This window comes from Rhipicephalus microplus, chromosome 7, assembly GCF_043290135.1.
Source record: "Rhipicephalus microplus isolate Deutch F79 chromosome 7, USDA_Rmic, whole genome shotgun sequence".
Lineage (NCBI taxonomy): Eukaryota > Metazoa > Arthropoda > Arachnida > Ixodida > Ixodidae > Rhipicephalus > Rhipicephalus microplus.
Window position 1 is genome coordinate 19124673 of NC_134706.1, and position 21334 is coordinate 19146006.

At 44.7% G+C, this 21334-nt stretch overlaps 1 protein-coding gene across 1 annotated transcript; it reads right to left on the reverse strand.

Moving 5' to 3' along the window:
• Window positions 1-2856: 2856 nt before the first annotated feature.
• LOC119179358 (deoxyribonuclease-2-alpha-like) lies at window positions 2857-21231 on the reverse strand. Its single transcript, XM_037430425.2, has 7 exons — window positions 20700-21231; window positions 19138-19339; window positions 10131-10203; window positions 8425-8589; window positions 6697-6897; window positions 5052-5296; window positions 2857-3755 (listed from the first exon to the last, which is right to left on the reverse strand). Exons 1-7 carry the CDS (start codon window positions 20810-20812, stop codon window positions 3651-3653), a joined length of 1104 nt encoding a protein of 367 aa, XP_037286322.2. The 5' UTR covers window positions 20813-21231; the 3' UTR covers window positions 2857-3650.
• Between the last annotated feature and the right edge of the window lie 103 nt (window positions 21232-21334).

The following is a 21334-nucleotide window of genomic DNA, read 5'->3' on the forward strand; positions in this document are numbered from 1 at the left end:
TTCATTAAAGCACACAATGCGGAGCCCGTCAATTTATTGTACTGTTGGAGAGACTGGAAGACAAGATAACAGAAAGCCACATCGCGTAGCTGTCTTTACGACAGAGATTGTGGCTACGCGGAATTGAGGCGTATGAACAAAAAAAAATGGTGCAATACGGGACGACGCCGGGACGTTCAATAACATCGAACCGTATAACAAAAGAGTACAATAATAAGGTCTTCAATTACATTGGTAGGATTTTTTGTACCGTTTATGTTTCCTGTATCTTTTCAATGCGAATTGTGAGCTTATCTTTCAGATAATGAGTACAATTCCGGAACTACCCTAGGCTTATGTAGAAGTTTCACCCACGTCGTGCAATATCGATACGTGGTTCGTTATGCGTACCCAATTTATAATGCATGTTTCTATCTGCTATATTCACTAGGAAAATTATCAGAGCGTCACTCTATCACGTGACATGGGCGTGCCCTCCCGATATCGTATACTGCGCCTCGCCTGCCGACAACCTCAATTGCTGGAAAGACTGATAGATTTATATGCGAGGTATAACGTCCTAAAACCACCATATGATTATGAGATACGCCGTAGTGGAGGGCTCCGGAAATTTACACCACCTGGGGTTCTTTAACGTGCACCCAAATATGAGTACACGGGCGTACGGCGTTTTCGCCTCCTCGAAAATGCAGCCGCAATTCGAACCCGCGACCTGCGGGTCAGCAGCCGAGTACCTTAGCCACTAGACCACCGCGGCGGGGCTGCTGGAAGGACCATTAGGACAAGTTTTAATAAAGCACTCGTTGCATACTAGAACACAATGTGAATTAACCAATCAACCTTTAGTGAATAATTGGGCTCTCAAAACTCTACAGTAATTAATGTGATGGATATATGTTAGTTAAAGCAGGAGGAAGTTGTGGCCAGAGTCGCATTGTTAAATTTCGTGCCCTAGTCTCAACACATGACGTCACGAATTTTGAAGTGCATCTTTCGTACTTCGGTGCGTATTGGCCAACCTAAATTTTCTGAATCTTGGTATGCGAAGTCTATACAGCCCCGCTCAGAGGACAACTTACCAATACACGACATTGCAGCCGCTTTCAAAATCAATAACGTAATGGCTTTGGTGCAGGATTTCAAAGGTGGTGTCGCTACCTATTGCTGTGTTTTTTTTTCGCTTACCAAGTTTTTTTTTTCGCGGTAACAGAAGCATTTTCTGTAATGATAGATGATAAATGTGACGTGAAAAATCATTTTTGTTTTAGTGTACACTTAAAGGAGTACTCGTCGCAATTCTCAAAACTACGTTCTTCTATCATATATACTAACCTTGTGTGTACAAAGACCACTCTGGTAAAGTGCGATGCCCAATAAATGCCGAAAAGGTATTTTATTTGTACATAAAACTCATTTTCGCACGGCACACTAACTTACGACACTAACGTGACGTCAGGCTATTGTTCCAAGTCTACCGGCTCGACGCACCACCACGGCTAGTTGTCATGACGTCAGGTACCAAAACATATGCTACTGCTGCTAGCGCATCACCAAAAACTTTCAGGATGTTCGGTACATGACGTCATAGCGGCTAGCTATGATGACGTCATGTAGCAAAACATACATTACTGCTGCTAGCGCGTCACCAAAAACTTTCAATATGGCTAGCTGTGGGGACGTCATGTACTAAAACATACATTATAGCTGCTGGCGCATCACTAAAACTTTCAAAATGGATGATACATAGCGTCATCACGTCTACCTGGGATGACGTGATGTATAAAGCATACATCGCTGCTGCTAGCGCGTCACCAAACACTTTCAAGATGGCCGCTTGGGTACGCGTTATTTAGCGCATTTCTCGTAACTAAGCCGGTAAACAGATATCTGAAGTGAAAGAAGACTTTTCTATGTGAATGATTCACACACGACACCTCGCATGTCTTCGGGGCCGCGTATATTGACTGCAAAGCCGGCAATCGGACGTTTAGAGTTATCGCTGCTGATAAAGGAGCCACTTTCACGCAGTGAACCTCTGTAAGAATAGGCGGAACAACCATGTCTATAGAATTGCGTTTGCACGCCGCCATACCGGGCCGGAGATAGCATAAGAGGAGTAAATCGCCATACGGCTTCGCATAATGAATCGCACATTGGGTCATTGTCTTTAATTTCCACAGATTAAAAATATATGCTTTCCCAGCTGTTGTGAACTGCGATAAGCACTCTCATACAGCTTCTTTGAAATTCCTGACTTACTGACGTTAAAAAATCAGTGGCCTCGGTAGTCAGACAATCAAGTTAATAATAATAATGGCTATGGTTTAAAACATATACGATTATGAGAGACACCAAAGAGCAGGTCTCCAGAAATACACGAGATTGTTCCAATTTGTCAACAAATGAAGTCCAATGACGTCAGTAGCCACTAATGATTGATTGATTTGTGGGGTTTAACGTCCCAAAACCACCATTTGACTATGAGAGACGCCGTAGTGGAGGGCTCCGGAAATTTTGACCACCTGGGGTTCTTTAACGTGCACCCAAATCTGAGTACACGGGCCTACAACATTTCCGCCTCCATCGGAAATGAGTAGCCACTAATGTGCTTGCGCCGTACGAACATTTCAAAACTAACATATCAGGGATGATAAGGCCAATTTTTTTACGGCGATAAATTTGTCCATCGCAACGCTGGCTAGCTTCTGGGAGGCATTTTCTGGCTATTTTATGTTCTACCAACCTTGCTTTACCACGTTGCGGCGTCAACATCAATTAAGGAATTTCACCATGCTTTAGCGATTCAGTCCTCTTTAATACTTAGCAATATAGCAGAAAATTCACATATTACACAAGTATGCTTGCGAGACTCAATGTTTTATTGACACTAATATCGTATGTTCGTGAAACAGACTACGCATCCTACACATGCTACGCTTTGACACGTAGACGAATGTCTACGGTATGACAGCTCAATAGATGTCTGCAGGGAGATGAATTTCTACAACTACAGATGATCAGAGTTCATCGTGAAGCAACACATTTTGTGAGACGAGTTTCGTGCGGAAGAATGTTTCACATTGCGTTGAAGGTCGTGATGTGATTGTCGCGCTAAGTACAACGTTAAGCATCACGGTATAAAAACGTTTCATGATTTGAAGCGCAGAGTGATGGCCGTATGGCAAACCATTTGACATCCGGTGTGGACCGTGCCAACCAAGTAACATGTGTCTTTATTCCATGTCCTCTTCGAAAATCACATCTTTTGTAACGAGCATCTGAATTCGGAGGAACGTCCGTGTTGAATAAATTATTCGTCCGCTTCACATCATAAATTTCAGCGTACGATGTTGGCCGGTATAGCGCGGCAATATTGTACACCTTTCCAAATGGCGAAAGTTTGAAGACAGTCAATAGCAGGAAGAACACAACTTGCCCAGCCTCGTATATATTTATCTTTTCTTTCTGACCTCTTAAATCGTCAAAATCAATGTCAGCTCCTTCGTCCTTGTGTTTCTTTCTCTCTCTCGCTTTTCGCGCTGTTTCGCAAGGATGACGTTCTTAGGTCGTCTTATACTATTGTCGATTTATAAGAACTCAAACAGTTGCTGAATGTAGTCTTGCTCGGAAGAGTCGCTGTCACCACAGGGCTATGCGGGGCATTCCTCATTCACGATGGCACTGCGTCGGAAAAGAGCCTGCACCACGCCATTGCTGAAGCACAATGCCTCCCCGCCTCGGGTTTCTTGCGATCCCTGCGTCGGCACAAAAAATAAAAAAGACGTTGACCCGAGTGAATAATTACCGTGTTTAAAATTTCATACATTTGTAGGATTTCTACACTAATGATAGCTCTTTGTGCCTAAAGTTCAGGCCTTGTGCTCGCGTATGACAAAACTGGTAAGCGGCACTAAGGCATGGAACCCGTTGGTGTAAATAGTATGTCGAAGAGTGCCGCCACTGAAACGTAATTGACGGTCTGCTATCTTTATGCTGAAGCTGAATGGAAGACTTGCTGCTCTGAATGTACGAATTTATTCTTGTTTTGTTGGCTATGCATTCGTTTTTACTAGTATCAAAGGAGTCACTCGTGCTACTTGGGGCGTATTAACGGTTCTCATTACTAATGAGCGCAAAAAACTACGGATTAGGTGAAGACAAGAGACAAGACAGAGAACGGGCTCTCCAACCTGTCAGGTGTCTCCACCTCATTCTTTGTTTTTCTGTGCTAACTATTTATGACCCCAGTTTCAATAACATGGCTGGGAAACAAAGATTCTGCTTGACTTTAGCCTGCATCGCGAACTTTTGGATTTTTTTCAAGTGGCCTCTAAGTAGCATTTAGGTTCGAGCGATACTCTTACCCCCGTATTCTAGAACGCCCCTTCACTCAATGCTCTATCTTCACTTGAGAAAGCCGATGGGAGCGCCATCTCTAGGCAGGGAAAGTCACTGCGTATCAGTGATAATTTGCTGCTATTCTTGAGTAGCGCAGCGTCATTTTCAGCCGAGCAGCGGCGCAGTGCGCAACTCTGTCAAGTCAAGGGTGACAGTCGAGTCGAGGAGCGTTTGTGAATACGGGTGTTACTCTATTTATCCCGTAAGGCTGGCTGACTGACACCTCTTCCTTGACCGCTTACAAAGAATAAGAGATTGAGTCTGAATCCACAGCGTGGTAACCGAGTACCTGTTCTAGGCTCCACACTGGCAGTTGTGTATGGGCTGCTAGTTATGTCCCATAGTAGAGTGAGAAAGTACTGAAACTTTACTGCTTTCACGATGCCGATGTAAACAAATGGCTCGCGTGTGAAGAGTTATAAGGCGTTCAAAGAAGCTTCGTTCAATTCACTAAAAGAGTATCGAAGGCAAACGAGTACTTCGAGGTGCTTCAGGATAGTGACCTTAATGAGTAATAAGCTAATCACTGTTTCTTGCACAGCTAACAGAGTCATCGTGAATTTCGGTCTGCCACACTCAATCTCCTCCTTGATCCTAAAATGTTATGTTACTTGCTGTGAGACACTGTGTTATAGCTGTAACGCCTCACTCACCATACGATTCATGGAAGCGAAGCAGAACACGTCTCTGTCGATGGTAATTGCCCACTTGCTGTGATCCTCGGTGGTGTTGAATGTGACCGAGTTGTTCGCGTCGAACCTCATTAGGACAGCATCAATATTGACCACAGTGTAGCTGGAGTTGCAGGCCGGCGGAAGCTTGCCTCCAGCACCATTCCTCCAAGACTGCACCGCAAGGTCACCCTTCAGGTCGTTGGCGAGCACTCCAGAGTACAGATCTGTTGAATTTTAGTCGATATGGTCATTCACCAAGCTATAACTCGCGTCGTAATCTCGTTTAGGAGTACTCGAAGTATTAAAAAGTTGTTTGACCACTCGGACAGTCTGGAAACACCAGCATATACATGGCCCATTTGCCTAATGTTCAGCAGTTAAACCTATTAGAAGTCGTGGCAGTTGCGGTGTCCTTGGAGTGGACGTTTCGACGAGTGAACTTGCCAAATCTGCAAGTGTATCGGCCATCTCATTGTACAAATCCCACTCTGGATACAATGGCTCGATATATAGGACAATCGCTTTTAACCAATTATTCATCATTTTGAGCTTTCATAATCCCCTGAAGTCACCCTTGTGATCAAAGTGGTAGTGCAGCAAAGACAGAGTGACAAGGAGAGATAGAAAGATGTAATATTTACTGCAACGAAACACGAGAACTAGATAGGTGCCCTCTCTTCTCGTCCTTGTGTACACTTGCTCGAGGTATTGCCTACGTCTTACCATCAAGGCCGAATTTCTCTCCATTTTCAGAAGTAGAAGACTTTTGATTGACACCGGCTGCGAAATAATTCGGACTGCTTTGTGTTCTCTGCTCCTAGTGACCACTATTGTGGTTTTCTAGTTTTGCTTCCCGGTTTTAATTGCCCAGTTTCGTAATTACTCAGCGCTTAGTCGTGTCAGCCAAGCATACCTTGTCGTAAGTTTTGCCTTGAATACATATCTTGGTATAAGAGGTAATAATCATGGGAAACGGACAAACGCTTTAAAAATGCCAGCATTTCGATGTCTTAACGTCTGTAGCTATACTATATCTGTCTATTTAATGAGTCCGTACGTTATGTTCAAACGAGACCAACGACTGAACCTTAAAGTTTCCAAAGTATTTTCCAGTTCGTTTTTTTTGCGGTAATAATAAAACCATGCAGTACTAGTATTTGAGGTGCATGGTTCTGCATTAGTTAACTGAAGGACGAGGTGAGCTTGTCAAATGGTCTTTACACTATTGCACGTCCTTTCATTCTGCTAATTATGGGTTTTTTCTAGACAGTGGACCTCCGTGCAATGATGGCTCTTGAATAAATATTACTGCGTAACTTGAGTCAGCATTTAGCTTTACAATAGTGTATTACCGACACACATTAGTTTGTATATTACGGAATTTCACACATACCCAAATGCATTCTTTGGTAATTATTCTTCGAAACAGACGAATAGTAGCCACAGATGACCATTGTCAATATTCAGTATTTGCTAAATGACATATTTAATGTCAAGTACGTACAGACAAAGTATGCAACAAACACCGTTGCACCTCAATGTCATTTAGTCTGTGTTCTTCGGATTCCCGCTCTATTGGGCTTTTTAACAATGTTTTAATGTATAAGAAAAATAATTTGATTACCATCGTCTAACGTTGCTCTTTTCGCATAAGCCCGTAGAGAGAGACCATCGTCGCTGGTCAGGTTGGCGATGTAGAGCTTCTGGTCCCAAGCCCGGACGAAGCTGTCCTTGGCCAGCAGCTCTACCTCGGGGTACTTATCCTTCATCGCCTGCGGCACCTGGCGGGCGTACACGTTGGCATACTCGGTTCGCAGAAGCCTCGCTGTAAAGACATCAGTCGCGAGGTATTCTTAGTACTTATACTTCCATAATCTTATGTTATACGTCATACTTGCTGATGTGTGCTACCAAAAGGTATCGGTATAAAGCGAATGTGAGTTTATCAGCACATGTGCGCACATACTTGAATTTATCAGCACACTTGCGCAACTGTACGTATGCGCTTCTTTACGTTTCCACATTCGCCGCAACGCCTGCAAGGGGCGCTGACTAACACTCCTGGGTTTCACACGTACATGAATGAAGTTGCAGCAGCGAGCAATGAAACTAAATACGCGACGAGAGAGAACAGGGAACTCTGCTCCTCGTGGCCTGCGTATTTTAGAGCTGCGTCAATGATGTTAACGTAGCAACTCACCAAATTTACAACATTGCCACCGTACACATGAGCAATTTTTTCCGATGGGAGGGGGGGAGGTGGAGCGGAGGAGGTGGCGTAACATTTACTGCAGTTCCTCACACACCCCCTTCCCTCTGATGAGTCGTGTAAAATAAAAAGAGAGAAAGAGAGAGACAACAAGCTTAGCGGTGAATATGGACATGAAATCAAGGCGATGCAATGCTTATCACACATGCCCCGTCGTCCAAGGCACTGGTGGGAAGTTAATAGTCCTTTGAACGCAACACAAAAGGTCCATGGTCACAATATGGTCGCGAAATGACGAACTTCTTACTGCCACTAACGGTAAACAAATTCCTGCAAAATTACTGCAACAAGCTCCTCCGAAAGTCGCGGGTACAAATCCCGGCTGCGGCGGCTGCATTTACGATGGAGGCGGGAATGCTGTAGGCCCGTGTGCTCAGATTTGGGTGCACGTTAAAGAACCCCAGGTGGTCGAAATTTCCGGAGCCCTCTATTATACTACGGCGTCTCTCATAATTACATGCGGGTTTTGGGTCGCTAAAACCCACATATCAATCAATCAATCAATCAAACATTTCTGCAATAAGTCACGTATAAGCTTCATGTTTATTAAATGTTTTTATACGTATTTTTAATAAAAAAATTGCCCGCAGCTTCCCTCGGGGGAACACTGAGGAGGATGCGGAAGCGGTTCCGCCAACAGTTTGGCCGGCGCTGGTCGAAGGGACGTCGATCATTCTGTTTGTGGATTCGTTGGCATTCATTTCACGGCGACTTCTGACGTCGACGCGCCGTACAAACCAACGGACGAGCGGCAACTGAGCGAGCGAGCACCGACCTTGAGTATATATACAGCGCGACGGCGCATGCGCTGTCAGCTGTCGAATGTTCTCGAAGGAGAAGCGCGCGCGCGGCACAGATGGCGACGGCGCGACGGCGCATGCGCTGTCAGCTGTCGAATGTTCTCGAAGGAGAAGCGCGCGCGGCACAGATGGTGGGCGACGGCGCGACGGCGCATGCGCGCGCGTCAGCTGTCGAATGTTCGAGAAGCGGTGCGGACGGCGCACTACAAGGCGCGAGTATAAGATGCTTCCGCATCTAATATTACATGTGAAGGCTTGTGAAAAGCTGAAGTTGTGCACTCACCAATCGTGTTCACTTGCGGCGTGGGGAAAGTGACGCACATGAACGTCTGACCGTTCTCCCTGGCTGACTCTGGAAAGCTGTACTGTCCACTCTGCAGTCCTTCAACGAACCCTGGCACGCTGTGCAGCAGCCATACGCCAACATTGTCATCGAACAGGACGACACCTGCGTTTCAAGGCACTCTTTTTCGAGCGGCAACTGGAGTACGTTTCACGCTAGTGAATTAAACTTCAGTTATAGTTATCAAGGCGAATATTTATCTTGACGATAACGTGTTAGAAGTATCTTCGTTACTAGTTACGCGTTACTTTTTTCAGGACTTAGTAACCTACTCGTGAGTCATTTCTACTTCGAAATTGTAACGAGTAACGTTCTTACATTACTATTTTTCAATAACGTGAAGTGTGGTGTTATTTTTTTAATTTTTAATCCAGTTATCCCAGGAGTTTCACAAAGTTCCTTCTTCTAGTAGGAGCCACTTCCGCTAAGCCTCATTCGACTTTGATTTGTCGCACCGACTCACTTGTACCGGCCTTCTAAGTGGTGTTGACAGCTGCGGCGGCTTCATTTCCTATGGAGGCGGAAATGTTGTAGACCCGTGTGCTCAGATTTGGGTGCACGTTAAAGAACCCCAGGTGGTCGAAAATTCCGGAGCCCTCCACTACGGCGTCTCTCATAATCATATGATGGTTTTGGGACGTTAAACCCCGAATATCATCATTAAGTGGTGTTAACAATGCAAATACACACTGGATTCTTTGGTTCGCGCTGGACATAGCAGAAGGAAGGAAATCGCCGAAATTCCTTAAATGCATCTGCTATCGTAACAGTTACGCTGCCCTACCACTTCAAATTCCCACTTATTAGGAATTATTCGGGGCGAAATGTGTTCTTCGTATTCACCAAATGGGCACATTAAGGAATCCCACGTGGTCGAAATTTCTGGAGCCCTCCACTAAGGCGAGCAAGTTAATCGTACCATGAATTTAGGCCATAAAATGCAGCAACTATTGCATTATTGTTTTTAATCAGTAAATTAATGGTCAAGCAGAAATGGATGCATTTTCAATAAAGGTATACAATGCTAGATGTCCGCGTACCTATATTTAAATGCATGTTAGAAAACACTAGATTGTCTAACTTGCCGGAGCCCTCCCCTACGGCGTCCCTTGTAATCATATATTAGTATTGGGCTGTAAAATCCCAACATTGAATATTATTTCTGCGCTTGAGCACGTTCTGCGATGCCTCTATGATCAACCACCTTTGATCGAACGTTGACGTCACCTTATGACATGGTCATGTACCGTCCTGATGACGGCATAATCACTTCACATGCTCTCCTTTTTGTAACATCTCTTTTCTGTCAACTTTTATTGCCTTTACCTCCTTCCCCAGCACAAGGTAGCCAGCTTATCTGAGGCCTGCCTAACTTTCCTATCGTTCCGTTTTTCCTTCTTCTTTCTGGCGATCTGTGACGTCGAGATGACATCACATGCTGACGTCGCTCCGATCATTATTTTTTTGCATTATTTGAGTTGACGCCGACGATCAAATGTCGCGTACGTTAAGTTATATAATTCTTGCGCTTTAACCAGCAAAATAGTTATTCAAAGATCAACAGAGACGCTGTTACCTTTGGTGTGTTTAGTTGGAACTCGGTCGTACAATCTGAGAATTCAGAAGAAAAATTTCGTCGCTTGTACCTTTGCAGTGTCCGTTGCGCGTTCCGCTGTAGATTGATGGCGGCTGGTCATTGTAGACAAAGTATAGGAGATCCTGAAAAAAATTAAGAAAGACAAAATCGTACCTCTGATGAATATGTAGAAAGAAATAAGGTGAAAGGGAGCAATAGATGGCAGGTGGAGGTTTATAAGGATGTATTCGTGCTTAAGTTCCTGTAACGCATTCTACAAAAACTCTTTACAACGATACTGAACACAAATTCGAAGAAATGACAAAACCAATCAAATTCTACTCCGAAGCGCGACTGTTGCGATAAACAGAGTTTATATCACATATTTTGGAAAAGTTAGCTGTAATTTTTTGAGGATGGTCAGCAGCGCGCTGCGGCTTGAGGCCAACGCTAGATTTGACGTCAATGTCACGGTGGTGGATCCGAAGTGCGCGCTTTCCTGCCCTGCTACTTCCCTTTCTACACCTCTTCTTCACTTTACCCTGTCGCTTTTCCACAAAGGCGCCGAGAAGTGAAGCGCTGTAGGGGCTTTCACCTTATACCGAGGAGCATTGTTCGATGCCAGAGCCCCATTTCGCAACCGTTTTGTGTTCAGTGAATCAAGGACCCGTACTTCAGACATTAACGTTCGGCAAACATTTTATTGAAATTTCAAAGATATAACTCCTTACTGTCCGATAATATGGTGGTAGAGTATATTTCTCTCGATTCTGTATTTTTCTGTGTGCAGTGTTCAATTTTTGTATTATTTTTTTTCTTCTTCTTAAAGGGTGATGTATAGCGATTATATACCTGGTTATTGTGTCCAAATTATGATTCGCAGAGCATTTTGAGCTTGTTTAAAGAACATCCAGCGTTACCCTAGCGATATTGGGTGTTTTTGCAAACACATCTACAGTCTGTTACAAGTTAAGAATAAACACAAGCTCAACTCATAGGCATCATTATTCCGCTAAAAAAAACATTCACATAGACGTCCCCGGTAGGAGATTTTATTGGATCAGTACGCGATAGCCCTAGAAGCGCGCATACACTTAATACATACTTTTTAGAAAAAAGCACTTTAACGATTTAGAGTACTTGGTGCTGTACTATGGGAGAGCAAAAACCCGTCCCAACATCAACTACAATGCTCATTTCTGCGACTTCAAAGACTTCGTTCCCTTTGATGTAGGTATAGTTCTCATCAAGGCCCACGTTTGTGTGGCGTGTTATACGTCGACAACATAGATCTCGCAAAATCCATACAAAAATCTGCCATCGTTGCTTGTCTTCGGGGTCACATTTTAGATAGCAACTACAAACGTATCGTCCTATTTGTGCGTAGCATTTATATCAGCACTGATAAGGTACTTATTGTTCGGGAGAAAAAAAGCTGAAAAGAATGTATTGCATTGGTCAGTGACATTGTTTTTCTGTGTTTCCTTCCATACCAAGGCATTTAACATACTCGACAAAATACAAGATAATAGTAGTACAGCCACAAAATTCAATGAAGAACCGTCCACTCCGAGCTGACTATTGATCAGTACTTTTGCATTCGCAACAATTGTTCGATTCGCACAATTCACTCTACTACATCGTCTTGTCCCTTCAGCGCTTCGAGAAAACGGCACAACGATTTGCAAAAAATATTGTCGCACATATCGCACTTCTACATCCGTATTTTCAAAGGCATGTCGGTTTGCCACATACTGTTAAGGACCCAGGAGCATAATTTGGTCAAAGGTACGCTGGCATCAATTTTAACAGAAAGGAAACGAATGCCATGTGGACTTGAGGGTAATTGTCCTAGAAGAACACCCTGCTCTAGCAATCTATAAATAACTGAACGCGTGGTTATAGATTTCTGAAGCGGGATGATTTTCTTGGGACTTATGGCAGAGAACCTTGAAAAAAAAGCGTAGGTTATCGGCGCTCACGGCGCTGATTTACAGGTGGAGTGCATATTTTTTTCTTACGTTGGAACTTACTGCATTCTTCGCGCGACGAAACTGCCACGACGCGTAGTGGTTTTTTTTCGGAAACAATGTTGTTTAAGTTAAGGTTGTCGCACATAGAGCGCTCTGCATTTCTACCATAAAACCTGGTATGTAATTTTGCTCCCGAAAGTTTGCGAAGCACCAGAGAGAGAATTAAATCAAAGAAAGAGACAGGGAGGTTGAACTAGAAAAACTGGTTTGCTACCCTGTACAGGTGTGGGGAAATAAGTGTTGGAAAGAGAATAGAGATAGAGAGATATAAAATAAAGCTTTCCCAGTAAGCTATATTTCCTATTCGTTCGAGAATATAGCATCCAAATAGATATTTCAGCCTGCAGTACTCTTTGTGACCGAAGCAGCTACCTGCTAGGATAGAAGCACCGCGCACCAACACAGCCGTAATTCGCGTTTTAGTGGACCCCATGTTCCGGGAAATTTTTGGTGCACTCGTGTCTGCGTGCTTGTGATCAGAAGCGTTCCTATGTCATTTCTCTTGCTGGTTTACATTACGTTTACGTGCCCGATGCGAGTATCTGAGACAAATTTTAGCATTACTATCGTCGTATTCATCATCGTCATCATGCTCCGTGCCTTTCCTTATTGTCTCTCTTATAAAAAAAAATCACAGCATATCCACGGAGTGAATGATGATTGGTCGGATGAAGCGTTCATCAGTCCGTTCATGCTTCCGTCCGTACATTCGTTCTTGCTCCGTTCGTCCATGCCTTTGTCCATGCGTCCGTCCATCCGTGTGACAGTTGGTGCGTCCGTCCGTCCATGCATTCGTTCGTTCATCTATCCGTCTGTATCTCCGTCCATCCATGCGTCTGTTCGTGCAGCCGTCCCTCTTTCTGTCAATCCATCCGTCCGCCCATGCGTCCTTCAGTCTGTCCGTCCATCTGTATGTTCATCCGTCCGTCCGTCTATCTAGTGAACACTCTAAGTACCGCCATCTCACATCTTTTCATCGTGTATTAATCATATACAAGTACCTACCGCCGTGGTGGTCTAGTGGTTCAGGTACTCGACTGCTGAACCACAGGTCGCGGGAAGAAATCACGGCTGTGGCGGCTGCATTTCCGATGGAGACGGGAATGTTGTTGGCTCGTGTACTCAGATTTGGGTGCACGTTGAAGAACCCCAGGTGGTCTAAATTTCTGGAGCCCTGCACTACAGCGTCTCTCATAATCATATAGTTGTTTTGGGACGTTAAACCCCGCATATCAATCATCAATAAAGGGTGACCTTCAGCGGAGAAGAGCGAGCATTTATCACTTGCACCCGATGCTTTCCAAGTGGCGAAATTTTTCAGACAGACACTGCTCAATCTTTCCCTTTCTCATGCTGGACTCTTTAAGAACCATGAAAGCCTTTGCAAGTTTTATTACCGATCAAGTCATCAATAGTGATCTCTACTTGCTATCTCCGAGAACAGCGATCTCTTATTTAATAGTTAATCAAGTACTTACATTAACAGAAAAAGACCACTTTTTCTTCTGTATTCACACGACGGACGTCATCGCGGATGGATCAGTCACGTGGTATTTACCGTGATTCTGTTCCTCCCGCAGCCAACATTCAAACCATTAGGGAGAACTCATGCTGCAAGCGAGTATTTTGGCATTGCTCCATGACGATTCCAACTGCGATTTCGGCCTCCGTCGTTTCACAAATTGCTCCGCGTGGACCAAAGCGCAGATGCAGGAACGCCTGGCGTATGGTGACGTACTACGCAATCCGCCGGCTCGAATCGCGATTCCGCCCGTCGTGTGAACGCAGCTTAATCTAAGCGCGCTACGCCCGAAAGATGCGTGTTTCCAAGATTAGCGAGGGAGAAGTGAGGGCAAATGCTGACTTCACGTTTAGCGGTGAGGTGTTATGAGGGCTTCTAATTCAATTTTTTCGACGTCATTGAGAATAACGAGCTTTTGTATATTGAAAAAGTGGCGCCATATCCACAAAGTGAATGATTATGAGTGGGCGAAGCTCCGGAAAAAACCTGGTAAACCATTATTCATTCGTACATTTTGCCCACTCGATTTTATTACAACGCTCTCTCTAGCGAACGTCGCCGCACTAAATCGAACGATTGCCTTCCACCAATGACACGCGCCATATGCGACATTATTCCTATATTAGAAAATCTCGCATCTTTCATCATCAACTACAAGTACCGCCGTCTAGTTTATAACAACCTGCATCTTTTCATTATGAGCTATGAGTACCGCCGTCTAGTGAACACTGCAAGAACTAAATGAGAAGTGGCTACATGGATGGATGGATGGATGGATGCTATGAGCGTCCCCTTTATAACGGGGTGGTGACAAGTATGCCACCAGGCTCGACAAAAAAAAACCTTTTTTTCTTTTTTGATGTTGGCCTAATGCCTCTACTTCGATAAATTCTATCTTAATGGAAAAAAAGGTAAATTTTCAGCTTAAGTTCTCTGCCATTTACGGCACACTGTCCATATTTTATTTTTCCAATATTTATTTTTGTCCTTTCTCTCTAATTTTCTGCCACCAATACTCTAACCGTCTCTTACTTATTTCAATCGCGGGTGTGTTCAGCTTTCCATTGTTGTCCCTAAAACCCAAGGCTTCCTGTAGGCTCGTGCCCAAACGTACACCTGGGTGGATATCTCCACATTCAATCAGAACATGCTCCGCCGTTTCCTTATCTTTCCCGCAGCATGTGCATTGTTCTTCTTCTTTACTGAATCTTGCTTTATAACTACGCGTTCTAAGGCAACCCGATCTCGCTTCAAACAGTAAAGCGCTTCCCCTTGAATTATCGTAAAATGCCTCCCTCCTTATTTCATTTTTGCCCTTTCGGTAGTTACTCAAAGCCGGTTTTTTCTCCATAGCTGCCATCCAGTAAATCCTCTCCGCCTCCCTGACTTTTCCCTTAACGCTCTTTGTTGACATATGGCTTACAATACCAGCCGTATATTTACTAGTGAGTCTTCTAGTTCTTTTTCTCCACTGTGTGTCCACGCTCTTCCTATACAAATAACGGAACACCTTCTCTGCCCATCTACTCTCCTTCATATTTCTTAGCCTTTCTTCGAACCTTATTTTGCTCTGCGCTTCCCTCGCCTCAAAACCTGCCCACCCCATATCGCCCTTTACAGCCTCGTTTGTCGTCTTCCCGTGAGCACCCAATGCGAGGCGTCCCACAGTCCTTTGATTTACATCCATTCCCGATTGCACCTCTGCCCTCATGCACACCACTGAGTTCCCAAAAGTAAGCCCTGGAACCATTACACCCTTCCACAGACCTCGAAGCACCTCATACCTATTGTATCCCCACAACGCTCTGTGCTTCATTATTGCCGCATTCCTCTTTCCTTTTGCTGCCGAGGCTTTTTCCTGTACCTCCATGTATCTATCACTCTCATTTACCCATACTCCAAGGTACTTGTATTCGCTTACCCTCGGTATTTCTTGGCCTTGTATGGACACCGTCTGATCACAGGGATCATTGAATACCATCAATCCACACTTCGTTACACTGAATCCTAGTCCAAGAGCTTCACCTTCCCTTCCGCATATATTCGCCAGCTGCTGTATATCATCTCGACTGTCCGCAAATAAGACGATATCGTCCGCATAAAATAAACCTGGAAGCTTCTGCTCAATCATCATGCCGCCCTGTTTGTGTGACAGATTAAAACCAATGTTGCTACCTTCTAGCGCTTTTTTCATACTCACCATGTACAGCATGAATAACAGCGGGGACAAAGGACATCCCTGTCTCAGACCCTTGCTAACCTCAACGTTCTCTTTGCTACGCATTCCTTCCCACTCTATGCAAACTGTATTTTCTCGGTATATCTCCCTCAAAAGCTGTATACAGTCGTCGCCCATGCCCATTCCTTTCAATATATCCCACAAAATTTCCTGGTTAACGTTGTCGTATGCCCCAGTGATGTCTAGAAAAGCCACGTACAAGGGCCTATTCTCTATTTTAGATATTTCTATACACTGAGTGAGAACAAACAGGTTATCGTCTAACCGCCTGTCGACTCGAAATCCGTTCTGAAGTTCTCCCAAAATATCGTTATGTTCGGCCCATGTTTCTATTTTCATTTTTACTGCTTGCATCGCCAACCTGTACAGTACCGATGTAATGGTAAGTGGTCTATACGAGCGAATCTTGTCCTTTTCTTCCTTGCCTTTATAGATTAAGTTCATTCTACTTTGTCGCCAAATGTCCGGTATTTGTCCGTCCTTTAAGCTTTTTTCTACTGCTTTTAACAATGCTTCTTTAGTGTTATGTCCTAGTTCGTTAATGAGGCTAATGGGAATCCCATCTAAACCCGCGGCAGTGCACTTTGGAATTTTCCTTCGGCCTTTTTCCAGTTGAAATTATCAAGTACTAGCTCTTCCTCTGTTGCTTTCTCCGCCACACTTTTACTCACCGGGGAGATCCCCTGGACGCTCTTTTGAAACGAATCGGCTGTTACCTTTTGGATGTAACCTAGCGCTTCGTACCCTTCCAATTGATTTCCTCCTTCATCTAGAATATGTTGTTGCGTTGTGACAGACTTCCTAGCTAGCGCCTTTATGTGGCTCCAAAAAATCCTAGGCGCGGCCCCCTTTTTTTCGTGTATCTCTGTCATCCAGCGTTCACTTTCACCTTTAATTTTTGCCTCTACCAATTTCTGTACAAGGGATTTTTTCTCTAAATATATTTCCCATATTTTTTTTACTTCGTCCTGCGGCCGCTTCTCCTTTTTTGCCTTTCTATGCTCCCGTGATGCTTCGCGTCGCTTCTCGATCGCCTCCCGGATTTCCTTGTTCCACCAACTTTTTGGCTTCCTTTTTCCTTTCCAGCAAACAGTTTTCTTCTCTTTCCCTATCTCCTTCGTCATTAGATGTAACAGCTCACTATACTCCCAGTCATTGCCTGGTATTTCGCCTACTTCTTCCTCGACTCTTGCGGCTATATTTATTATTTGTTTGTCATTTAAATACGAGCTGCCAGACTTTGATTACATGCTCATATTTTCAGTTTCGTATCCCATTTGTAATGTTATTCGTTTATGATCACTACCCAAGCTGTTAATGCCTTCCTCGTCTATCCTCATTTCTGTCAGTTTGTGGTAAATTCCTTCAGTCATGAGACAATAATCAATACTTGATTGCCTGTTTCCGACTTCCCATGTGATCTGGCCGTCACATTTAGGCCCCGTGTTAACTATCTCCAGACTATGTTGCTCGCAAAGATCTAGTAATAACTTCCCATTGGTGTCTGAATATCCGTCAAGGTCATGTATGTGGGCATTCATGTCCCCTAGAAGGATGATTTCGGCCCCATTACCAAATTCCTTAATATCCGCACTCATGCAATCCACTATCTCCTGATTCTTTTCTCTGCAGTTATTCCCCGTCCACAAGTAGGCTACCCCTAGCCACGTTTCCTTTCCACCTACTGTGCCCAGAACCCAGAGGTGCTCTGAACACGTCTGTTTCACTCTAACCCATTTGGCTCCGCGATGAATTAGCATTCCTACACCCCCACCTTTCCTTTCCGATATGGTCCTGTTACACCCTTCCCAAACATAATTTTCAATATGTGGTGGCTCTTCCAAGTCTCTAAGGTGTGTTTCTGTCACCGCATACACGCCTATCTGTTCTTTGTTTAACTGCTCCTCAATCTCTAACCATTTTGCCTTCTTTCTGCCACCCTGCATGTTTATGTAACTAATTGCAACACGCGCCTTTTTCCTTTTTCTTTTACCTTTTTTCTGGTTTTTCGCAATTCTACCTGTCAAAGCGTCCTCCTGGTTGTTTTCCCTGTTATGAGCTACCCCGGACTCCGAAGGGCCCGTGAGCCCCCCAAAAAAGCTACTGCGCGTCCTGCCAGTCGCCAGCCCACCTCGTGTCCAAGCCTCTTATCGAAATGAATCTTGTCTCTTTGGAATCCACCCCACCTGTGCACTTCCCTGTTTAAATCCACTACCTCGAAACCCTTCTCTCGACTAATTCGCCATATCTCTTTGTTTGCGTCGACAACCGCTCTTTGCAGGTTGACGTTGCGTACTGGTACTTCCGGTACTGTGCATACTACAATTTGCACCTGGGGGGACACGGCGCGCATGTCATCCACCCCTTTCGCCAAGGTCGTCGCTAGTCCTGACGATTCTTTTTTCAGGACGTCATTTAGCCCTCCCGCAATTACAACGAGGTTACGATTGTTAGCTTTAGCTGCGAGTTGTTCACCCGCTTGACTCATTACTGTCCCCAGCGTTTGTCCTGGGAACGTCCCTATCGCAACTCTCTTGTCGCCTTTCACCCTTTCTTTGATTGCCGCTGCGCATCGGACTAAATTTGAGTCACCGGCGATGATGACCTGTTCAGACATTCCTTCTGAAACCTGCACCTGGCTGCTGACTAGGTGACTAGCGTGAGTCACGGCTGCTGGTTTGCTCCCTCCCTCCCTCAAAACTACTTCCCGGTAGCTGGGCCCTGTGGCCAATGTATCTGCCTTTGTCATGCCTGTTTCCTTCATCTCTCCCGCACGGGGGGTCGTCGCCATAATGCTTCCGCCGTCACCTGCGTCTTCGTTCCCTTTCACGACCTTCGATAGGCCCTTCTCGGCTGACCGGAGCCTTTCTTCCATGGCTGACGTTTTCTCTCGCTCCTTCGCCAATGCATTCTCCAGCTCTGCGATTTTCTCCATGAGCCCACTCTGGACCGCCATCATATTTTTCATTTTCTCCTTGAACTCGCACTGTCTACACTTGGCGTCATCTTCTGCTTTCTCCTCCGCACTAACTTCCACCTTCCAACCTACCCCGCACTCTGAACACTTTACGGTCTTTTTGACCATGGCTAGCTCAGTTTACCGATGCCCACGTGTTAGAAAACTGTACTAAAATACACTGGTCTAAGCTAAAATACACTGGTCTACATACAGGGTATGGTACCGCCATCTAGTGAACACTGCAAGAACTGAACGAGATGTAGCTACATAAAGGGTACGCACAGCCCACGCCTTAAGGAGCTTCGCCCCTAATAAAGAGCTCACCTTTCTCGTAGTGTTTTCATAGAGTGGGGCCAGCGTGAGGGCAACCGGGTTCTTTGGTTGGTACAGGTCCTGCACCGATAAAGGCCAGTAGCGTAGCGGTTCCTGGGTACTGCGCGAATCAGTGTACGCGAACTCGCCTCCTTCGGGCGTGAAGGAGTTTTTTTCGTAAGTCTGCATACGGGGAAGCTTGTAGATAATGAACCTGTAAATAAAGTGCACGTGAGCTTTCTTTCGGGTCAGAATGACGTGTGCAATGGCACGCTCGAATTTCATTATATCAACAAGGTACCATACATAAAAAAGTTCGTTATATAAGAAAATTCGTTATAAAATCATATTTCTAACACCATGTTCATTACAAGACTATTCTTCATTTACTTCAATATAACATATAACCAATGTGTTTTATACTAAGGTTCGTTAGATCGAGGTTCGAGTGCAGTAAAACAAGAGACCGAGAAGAGGCATGTCGACCTAAATCAGTTCTGTTTAAAATTTTGAGTATTCTCGCATTGTTACATTTAATAAAAACACCGTAAATGCTATCGCGGGTCCAGGGAATGCATTTATTATAATTTGAATGCACCATGTTAAAATTACACTTTAGCATTGATATCATGATCGTGGTTTTGCAGTGATATGTAAACACAGTTTCACATCCCTAATACAGCAGCTCGCGGCGTACTATAAGCAACAATGTCTTCTGCTGCGAGACGCACGTCGGATGGGCAAAAAGTAGTCAACGTCTAGACGTTCAGTGACTCTGACAGCCATTTTTGCAACGAAGGGTGTACGCAGTGAGCGGAGTTTGCAAACTTGTTGGGTTGACTATAGTGTGCATGATGTCCAGTGCACTGGAGCTGGCTTGCAGATGATGATTGACTGAAACCTTGAAATCGAAGTAGCGTACTGTCTACCGTTGTCTCACATAAATGTGCAAACAGCGTTGAATGCTGCATACCAAGGAAACGAAAATTTGCGCTTCTGTGAATCTCAGAGCCAAGTTAGTGCTCCTTTAAGGTCTCTTACATGCTGTGCTAACGGAACCTCGTTGTCTTGCTAGCAGCACTTCACAAAAATAGTGCTGCATTTCAGGGAAAGATCGAAGCTGTTAACGTGCATAAATCGTCCTTATATACGCTCATCGACTGGTCTACCACCCTATAATGAGCCTCTACGATGCACCAAGAACTTAAACGCCTAATTTGAATAGGTAGCCAACAATGCAAGTTTAGCAATCCTTCCCTCTCACGTTCAGGGCAAAACTCAAACAATCACTCGTAAGCAGAATAAAAAAAATGACGACCTGAGTTTTTATAGGTGTATCCATCAATGTCAAGGGTGGTCTTCTAAACCTGCCGTGTAACGTTGAGGTAGGTACTAGGTGGTATCAGCTGGTGCGGCACATGTCTGGCCAACTTCGATTCTACAGTGCGTATCTACCAGTTTGACTTCAATGTTTACTTGGGATTGCCTATTACAGTGTTCAATCAGCAGTGCAAGAGCAACGATATCATAAAGTGCCGACCTTCGCGCCACGCAGTGAGCCATAGCAAACTTACCAATCCACGTCCTGTCCGTCTTGATCCTTGCACCTTGGAGATGGAGGGACCGTAGCGCAGCTCACCAATGCGATGCCTTGCGTAACTAGGGCTGCAAAGCTATAGTGCTTCATCGTGCTGGCTTACCGCCTAACTCTGAACTGAAACTCAGGCGGGGCACTTAGAGATCTCTGCAAAGCTTGCCCACCTCCGCTACACTGGACAAGTGAACTGCACGAGTCCAGGAAAATACGCAGTTGAGCTCTTATTCACGACTCTATGGTGCACATTTCTCTCCTATCTGAGTTAGTTAACAAAGAGACATAGATATATTCGCTGTGTGAAAGGAGAAACGTGATTGCAACTACGCTGCAGTGTGAAAACGTCGTTCCTGAAGAGTTAAAACTCTTTTTTTTTGAGAGCTTGCAGACTTGATGGAGCTTGCGTGTTTGTACGAACGAGACGAAGAACACGGAAATTTCGAGATAATGAGAAGTCACGAGTATCGCTCGTAAACTAGCTACTTAGTGGGCAGTCCGGCGCGCACGATGGGAAGCTGTGTATCCAACTGACCTTCAGTGTGCTACCCTGTACCGTTTCAGGGGAAGGGGGGGTGAGGACGAGGTTGACTGGGCAACCAATAGGATCCCGCGGGA

Bases quoted from the DNA above. Each gene is read 5' to 3' on its own strand.
- LOC119179358 (XM_037430425.2), bottom strand. From the start codon at position 20,812: ATGAAGCACTATAGCTTTGCAGCCCTAGTTACGCAAGGCATCGCATTG. The intron at 19,340-20,699 runs GTAAGTTTGCTA...CTTTATTTACAG, and splicing joins GACGGACAGGACGTGGATTG to GTTCATTATCTACAAGCTTC. The intron at 5,297-6,696 runs GTAATCAAATTA...AAAATTCAACAG, and splicing joins AAGAGCAACGTTAGACGATG to ATCTGTACTCTGGAGTGCTC.